This window comes from Elephantulus edwardii, unplaced genomic scaffold, assembly GCF_000299155.1.
Source record: "Elephantulus edwardii isolate Elephantulus edwardi_28Jun2011 unplaced genomic scaffold, EleEdw1.0 scaffold00020, whole genome shotgun sequence".
NCBI lineage: Eukaryota > Metazoa > Chordata > Mammalia > Macroscelidea > Macroscelididae > Elephantulus > Elephantulus edwardii.
Genome location: NW_006399770.1, coordinates 15,066,252 through 15,075,225, shown reverse-complemented (window position 1 = coordinate 15,075,225; position 8,974 = coordinate 15,066,252). Strand labels below are relative to the sequence as shown.

The 8,974-nt window shown below is 36.8% G+C and overlaps 1 protein-coding gene across 1 annotated transcript in view; it reads right to left on the bottom strand.

Moving 5' to 3' along the window:
• Nucleotides 1–8,974, bottom strand: part of SLC30A7 (solute carrier family 30 (zinc transporter), member 7) — a 154,599-nt gene that overhangs the window by 32,165 nt on the left and 113,460 nt on the right. Inside the window, exons 9-10 of the mRNA XM_006882450.1 lie at nucleotides 3,957–4,047; nucleotides 453–602 (exon numbers count right to left, since the gene is read on the bottom strand). Of these exons, the coding sequence (XP_006882512.1) occupies nucleotides 453–602; nucleotides 3,957–4,047 (241 nt within the window). The remainder of the gene's footprint in view (nucleotides 1–452; nucleotides 603–3,956; nucleotides 4,048–8,974) is intronic.

The window sequence follows — 8,974 nt, the reverse complement described above, 5'->3', positions numbered from 1 at the left end:
AGGAGGGTAGAGAGAATAGTGCAACAATGAATGAGTGGAAGCCCAAAATCTCTGTAAATGTTTATGAAAATTAATAAAATATAATTATAGAAAAAAAAATCACACAAAAGGAAAAATAAACAGGATAAAGCTATTAAAATTTATTATTCTTTTTACAAATGTGCTTTAAAATTCTTGGTTTCCAATAGCATATAACATTATATAGATTATAAAGCAAAAGATAATCTACTTTCTTCCAAAGAAAATTAATATAATAGGAATAATCATCTTTAAGAGGGTTTAATAAAATACAACACCATAAAATTTCCTGCTGTGGTTGCAAATAAAGAAATGCTTTATGATTACCTCATAATGTAGAAGCATATATATTCAATACACAGTAAATATTTCTAAAATTTGGTGCATAAAATAGATTTCAAGATTCTCACAAGAAGTTAGTAAAACAGACATACCTGAGTAAAAATATTGTGTGTCTGGCTTAGAATCCACCTTGCATCTGCATCAGGGGCTACCACTAATTTCAAGGTTCCAACATAAACATCAGAACACAGAGTCCAGAAGTGCTGCTCTTGCAAATTGTAAACACCTTGCAACTGCTGCACCTAAAATATAAATGCCGATATTAACTAGAATCAGTGCATATTTCCTCTCCACCGAAGTTATGTCAACATGTCAGTAAACAGATTGTACCCTCTAGTTAAAAATAGGAGGTAGTAGTGAATTAATTAACAAATATATATTGCAAACTCGTAATAAAAATGTGTAGAGCAGAGCTGAGAGAGAACCTTGGGAAATTTACAGTTTCAAAGTCTTTCATGAGAGAACAAAGTAAGTGGGTTAAAAATACAGAAAAAGATGAACAGAATAAGCCCAAAGAAATAGAGAAATAAGCTAATAAAGGACAGAAATCAATTTAGAAAAGAATGGACTTAAAATTATTTAAAAAGCTGGGGTGTTTTTTATTTGTGTGTTTTTTTTGTTTGCTTGGTTATTTTTTTTGCTTTCTCTCTCCCTACAATTTGTTTTCTACACAGAAGGCAGAATAACATTTTATAAACCTAAAATTATGGTATGTCTCTGTCTTAAAAGCTTTCTGTTTCCCATTTGTGCTTCAGTAAACTACTTAGGATAGCTTTTGTAGCCATTTCTTTATTATTATTCTCTCATGGCTGGGTAGGCCAAAAATTAGGTGTTTGATGCCTACTAAGGGGACTAGAGGTGGTCTTCCTCTAGAAGGACATGATGCTGGGAAGGGAGAGGGTCAGCGAAGGAAAGGAAGACTTTCAACCAGGTGGACTGACTTCGTTGACTGCTGCAAGGGGCTGTCGTGTTAGGAAGTGTGAGGATAGTGCAGGTCAGAACAGGGTTCAGAACTTCCGTTCAAAGGGTCATTATGAATCGTGCTCGACTTGACAGCACCTAACAACAGCAAGAGGACGAGAGAGTTTGCTAATAAGGGAAATAAGAAAATGACTCATTATATGAGACTATGCAAATAAGATGTTTAAAATACTAATGTGGGACTGCTCAGCTTTGCCATTCTACCAGATATAAATAGAGCTACCCCAGAGGTAGAAAACAGACCAGAGGAGAGCTCTGGCACTGGAGAGATGAAGTAAGAGAATATAGCAGAGGTGGTAGCAAAAGTGGCAGAGAACCAGAACTAGTATGAGACAGCATTGAGGGCTCCCAGTCCAAGCGATGAGAGAGTATTTGCTAGGGAAGTGGGCATATTTGGGCACTTGCCAAGGAAGCTAGATTTGCTGATTCAAGTCAAACACCTTTGAGCCTAGGCTTATTGGCAGAGTGGGGCTGGAACGTAATTCACAGAGTGAAAGAACTTTTGTAAAATTTGCTCAGGCAGAGGCTTGCCTGTAAGCAAGACTGAAAAAGAGACTATCATGACTGAAGTCATATCCTGAGTGTTCCTGTACATAAATTATAGCCTGTCACTTTTCTATGATCACTGAGTACTGTCTATGTTCTATGTAGCCGCTGCAATGAACTTGCAAGCCTAGTGGAGAAGTACTGAACACAGTAGGAGGGGTTGTTGATGTTAGAAGTTACATAGTGTGGGGACATGCTTGACCTCATAGACATCAGTTTTGTGCTACTGATTACAATCTTTCTCCTTTATGAAGTTATTGAGCACAGGCTAACCTGTTGGTTCATGACTGAATTAGAATTAAATCTTAATCTCTTTGTATGACCAAACCCCTTATGATCTCACCTTTGACATTCTCTCCAAACTTATAAATAAAGGGAGGGAATAATTTTTTTGTTTCCTCCCAAGCACACTCAATTGGTTCTCATCATAAAATCATAATTTTCTTTTGCTTGGAACACTATCAAGATTTTAATATGATTGGGTGCTTCTTATCATTAAAGTTTTTTAATTTAAAAATAATTTTCTCAGTGAATCTAGTGTAGCTACCCAGGTCTGTATCTCTCTGTTTTATACTTATTATTGTCATTATCAGTAATATTTATGTATCTACAGTTTCATTATTCCACTGTAAGCTCCTTGAGAAAACAGCCTTATTTATCATATTACTTATACCTTAGAAGCATCTGACAAAACACAAGACCTAAAAAAAAAATACGTTACTTGCTACTCATATTCTACATTTCAAAAGAAATCTTCAGTTTCTAGATCAGGACAATTTTTACCACATTTTCTTTAGTAAAGTTCACTATTTCTCAAGATTGTTTTATTTGGATTTACAAAAGTTAAGCTGAAGGCCAACATTTAATATAGGAAGAAATACTGAATTATACACGTGGTACTCATATTTGCCATGTTGTTATTGTTATGTGCCGTCGAGTAACTTGCAACTCACAGCGACCCTAGGTACAACTGCCCTAAACTCTGCTCTGTCCTGTGCTAATTGCACTGTCTTCGATACACCCATCCAATTATCCCAGTCACTGAATCAATCCACCTCATAGAGGGCCTTCCCCTCCTGCGCTGTGTCCCTCCACCTCCCAAGCATGATGTCCCTCTCCAAGGACTGGTCCCTTCTCACACATGTCCAAAGTATTTTAGACGAACCCTCAGAATCCTTGCCTCCAAGGAGTCACTCGGTTTAACCCTTTTCAGGATGAATCTGTTTGTTTTCCTAGCAGTCCATGGTATTCTCAAAACACTTCTCCAGCACCACAACTCAGAGGCATCAATTCTCCTTCTATCCTCCCTAGTCATTGTCCAACTCTAATGCATAACAAGTGACTGCGAAGACCATGGCCTGTATCAGACAGACCTTAGTCTCCAGAGACACATGATTGTTCCTCAGAACTTTGGAAAGGTCCCTAACAGCAGACTTTCCCATCACAATTCACCTTTTAATTTCCTGGCTGCTGGTGCCAAGAGTGTTGACTGTGGAGCCAAGTAAACTAAACCTGTGAACAATCTCAATCTCTTCACCATCCATCCTGATGCTGCCAATTGGTCCAGTGGTGAGAATCTTTGTATTCCTGACATTGAGCCTCAATCCATATTGGAGGCTGCAGTCCTTGACACTCTGCAGCAAGCACTTCAGGTCCTCCTCAGTTTCAGTAAGCAGGGTTGTGTCATCTGCATAACGCAGATTGTTGATAGATATTCCACCAATCTTGACCCCACATTTCTCCTCATAGAGCCCAGCCTCCCGGATAATCTGTTCTGCATACAGGTTGAAAAGTTATGGAGACAGGACACATCCCTGGCATAGGCCCTTCCCATGTTTGAACCATGCAGTGTTTCCTTGCTCCACTCTGATGATTGCCTCTTGGTCCAAGTATAGGTTTTGCATTAGCACGATCAAGTGTTCTGAGATTCCCATTCTTCTCAGAGTCAGCCACAATTTGTTATGATCCACATAGTCAAATGCCTTTGTATAGTCATAGTTTAAAAAAGAAAAATCTAAGAGTTTTAATAACAAAATCAAAACCAAACATTGGGAAGCTTTGAATCTTACCCTCTGATAACACTGAGGCAGAGTACTTTCCAGCAGAGGAGGTGTTCTTTGCATCAATATTCCAACAGACTCTCTTAAAAGAGGAATAACACTAAAAAAAGGAAGAAAATAGTATTTGTTAAAACCACATTCTTGCAATCCCATCCTGTGAGAAACTAATCAATCTTTCTCTCTTTCCTGAACTCTATCGTTGCCAGCTAGTTGGAACTAACTGATAGCTGACCCTCTACTAGGTTTCTGTGGCTGTTCATGGTACAGAAGCAGACTGATCATCAAGACACAACATAACAGAATATAATAAAATTTATCAGAATGATAAACTGAAAAGAACCCAGTCATTGTTCCAAATTTTTAATGTGAAGAGTAACTTAGTCAATATCTAAAGTAAAAGGAACTAGAGAAAACATAATGTTAGTATATAAAAGGCTAAAGTTACAATATCAAGTCACATTGAATCACCTTAAAAAAGTCTCAGCATAGTAGCTGTTCAATCATTATTTAAAATATGCTTTCAAAGGCTAGAATGTTCCAGGTAATTTCTAAAGTCTCTCATTGTCAATTTATCTTTAATGTTTACTAAATATTTGAAAGCATTTACTTGAATAGCAATATTAACGAGATTAAAGGAAAAAACCCCTTACTATTTCAGTCTACTCACTGAATACGTCCCAATGCGATACTGCATCAAGATTACATAATTATTTAGAAAATATAGAATCCACAAATTTAATGAATGTGCCTATATATTTTTTAAATTATTTTATATTGGTTTGATATATATTGTTTAAAACTATTCTTCATTCACATTGTATTTTATACGATCATTCCAATGTATTATGTTTTATAAAATTAATTCTCATTGGCTTATGCCCATCATTATCCCATCTTTATAGGTCCACAATGGATCTTTCTAATTTCCTTTACCTCCTCCCTCAACCCTCCAAATTGTGCAAGCTTGTGATTTCGCCTCTACCCATCCTTACCCCTCTGCTCCCACCTCTTCCCCTCTTGGGTCCGCATACATGTTTTACTAGTTATCCTTCCAAGGCTATGGTCCTAAGTTACACCTCAAGAATCCCATAGCTCAAGTTCTAGACTAAAAAGTGATCAGTAACATCAGAGAAGGATCACACTCCTTAGAACAATTAACCATAAAATAATGAAAAGGAAGCATCTACCCAAGGTTAAAGTGAAAAAGACTGAAAGGTATATGAAAGAAAAACATAAAAGTAAAACATTGGAATGGAGTGAGAAGAGGTCTATTACAATAGAAAGATGGTAATCGGTCTCATAAACCCTGATATGAATGAATTGTTGAATGGCTAAGCAATTTTCTCTCTGCATGTTTTTACTCAAATTTTAACAGAGAGTATCAGAGAGAGAGTATGTGTGTGGTTTTAGAATGCTTAGGTTTAAAGAATTTTTCTGACCTTGCCCTTCAAGAGCTGGTGGTTGCCTGCATAGGTAGAATTTTAATAGAGCACTCTTCATTCATCAGTAGCAAGCATTTCTCTAAAGCTCAAGGATGTGTCAAACTAATTTTCTCCATTGGCAATTTTCAAATAACATAAGAATTCCCGCAGTAGGAGGTTTAATTAAGTCATGAAACAGTGCTGGGGTAACAAGGGTACTTGCTATCACAGTGAAATGCAATTTAGAACCAAGGCCAAATCTCTATAATAACTTCAAAGGTCCTGAAAATATAAAAGAAAACAGTAAATTCTCTACTTTTGCTTTTTAAAATTGTGTTTAGCTCAGGAGTTTGTGGCCATATTTTTCTGATTAACTATCATAATGAGGAATCATAAAAACAGATTGTAGCATGGATCTATCTAGCCATAATGAAAGGATATGCAGAAAAAGGAAAGCTTAGCAAATTCCTAACTGAGCTAAGACTTAGAGCTCCATCCAAACCAAAAAGTAAGCATTTGGAAACAATTAGAGGTTCATTTCTGGTTGACTAACCCAATTCTAGCTTTAACAATGAAACACCATTTTCCTAGCATATATAAAAAGGGATGAGTCATTAGGTATATGTTTATTTGTATCACAGTAAAATGATTTTATTCTTCAAAAGCTGAAAATAAATCAATTTTATAATTATCCAAACATAAAGATAAAACTACTTTGAAATTTTCACCATAAATGTCAACAAATTTAAATCAATGGCATTTACTTATTGCTCTTTATTGCCAGGAATTTTGCAAATGAAATTATGTTCAAATCTTATTTCAGAAGCAATTTTTCATTAAAGACTCTCACTATTCCAACATTAAATAAAATTCTCTCAAATTCACTGAGAGTCAGTTTCTACTCAATGCTGACCCACCATCTGGTTTCCAAGGCTATCAATCACACAAGGGAGGAGCCTGCCCATCTTTTTAGTCAGTGGATTCAAACTGGCAGAGAAACCAGTTTACAAACGATATGCAGAACAGATCATCCGGAAGCAGGGCTTTCTGAGGAGGAATGTGGCATCAGGATTGGAGGAAGACTCATCAACAACCTATGTTATGCAGATTATGCAACCTTGCTTGCCGAAACTGAAGAGGACCTGAAGCACTTGCTGCAGGAGGTCAAGGACTGTAGTCTTCAATATGAACTAAAGCTCAACATTAAGAAGACAAAGGTTTTCACTATTGGACCAATTGACAGCACCATGGTAGATGGAGAAGAGATTGAGGTTGTTAACAATTATAGCTTGCTTAGCTCCACAATCAACAATCTGAGCACCAGCAGTCAGGAAATCAAGAGACGAATTGCACTAGGAAAATTTGCTGTCAAGGACCTCTCCAGAGTGCTGAAAAACAACGATGTTGATCTGGAGACTAAGGTGTGCCTAGCCCAGGGCATGGTCTTCGCAATTACTTCCTGTATTAGAAAGCTGGACAATGACTAAGGATGACAGAAGAAGAATTGATGCCTTTGAGTTGTGGTGCTTGAGAAGAGTCTTGAACATACCATGGATCACCAAGAGAACAAACAGGTCTGTCTTGGAGAGGGTGAAACCAAGTTTCTTCTTAGAGGCTAGGATTTTTGAAGCTCCATCTCACATACTTTGGGCATGTGGCCAAGAGAGACCAGTCCTTGAAGAAAAAATATCATGCTCTGAAGGGTGGAGGGACTCACGAAGTGCAGGCAAGAAGACCCCAAATGAGATTAAATGGTGCAGTAAGGGTAGGTGTGTTGGAATCAGTAAGACTACCTCAGGACAAGGCAGGCTTCAGAGTTCCCGAACACAGGGTTTCAGGCTACTCAAGAGCACATAACAACAACAATTTAAAAGAGGAAAAGCGTATTTTCAGAAAAAAAGAAAATGTAAATTTAACCTGTGTCGTGTCACGTACTTAAAATTTTTTTAATTAAAAAATGGAATAAAAACCACCAAATATTGTAATTTATTGTATATTTAGACATAGTAATCCCATGGTAAGTTGTAAATCTGCAGTCACATTTGTGACATTTTCAGGTTCACACAAGCCTAATATAGAACAGAGATGAATTAGAATTAGGATGATAGTAGAGAATACAAGATAAAATATAAACTAAGTTAAGAACAAATATATCCATTTTGGAAGACATCAGAATGCTACCTAGAGGCAAAGATATTATGTTCTCTTATAAACTTTAGACCTATTATCAAGAAGGACTGGTCCCTGGAGAAGAACATCATGTTTAATAAAATAAAGGAAAAGCAGGAAGACTCTCAACAAGATGAATTGATACAGTAGCTGTAATGGCTCAATAATTGTCATGATTAGTGTTTGGTTTTCTTGTAAATGGAATTACTATGACTTGGAACATATTTGATAGCACCTAACAACAGTATGTTGTTTTTATTGTTGTCAGTAAGTACCACTGAATCGAGTGCGATTCATAGTGACCTTATGAACAGCAGACCTGAACTCTGCCCTCTCCTGTGGCATCCTCAACATTTCTGACACACTTGAGCCCATTTCTGCAGTCACTCTGTCAATCTATCTCACTGGAAGTCTTCCTCTCCTTTAGTGGCCTTTTCTTTTTCCAAGCATGTTGTCCATTTCCAAGAAATAGCCTTGACCAGTTACATGTGCAGCATATGAGAGACGAACGAGCACCGTCTTTGTCTACAAGGAGCCATAATTGCCCCTTGATGTATCTGTTTGTTCTTTTGATAGTCCATGGGATATTCAGTACTCTTCTCCAATACCATTAACTCAAAGGCATCAATTATTTTCTGTCATCCATATTCACCATCCAGCTCTTTGTGCAGGTGCACCATAGTCTTCAAACTGACCTCAGAGCTCTTAAGTATTTTGGAGAACAGTATAGGATAGCCCAAAGTATAACACCAGGTGTTAATCTTTAGAACTATACTGACTTCCCAGCAACTATGATCAATCAATGCACATTTATAGAGTACATACTTTACTTAATAATGAGATTTTACATAATAAAAAGATATTCTGAAGCACCCTAAAAATCAGAGCTAAATCATGAAAAGGTTACACTTTTCTTTAAGCTTCTGGAACTTAGTTTTAACACTTAATGCATCTGGTTCTTTGGACTGAAAACATTAATAATATGAAATAAGTAAGTAATCAGCATCATCTTTGTTTATATAACACTTAATAATTTTTAAAATGATTTCATAAATTTTTCTAATTTGTTCCTTACAACAATTTTAATTAGCCGTAAGAAAATTCTGGAATAAAAAGGGTCAGATGTAGGCAAGATCTTAAGAAATCCTTTTTTTAAAAATTTTTATTTTTTATGTGTGTACCGTCAAATTGGATCTGACTGGTACAGGAGGTGATTGTTCCTCCTTCTTCAGCAGAGCATCTGGTGGATTTGAACCGCGTACCTCTGGGATTGCAGTATAGTTTCCTGGCACTAGGCCACCAGAGCTCACCAAGAAATCCTTTAGGACAATCCCCTCAAGATATAAATGAGGAAATATGCTTAGAAAGGTCAAGATAGCTTGTTCTTTGTTGAACACTGGTAAAAGCACATAATTCCAAGGCTGAAGCCCTTTGAAC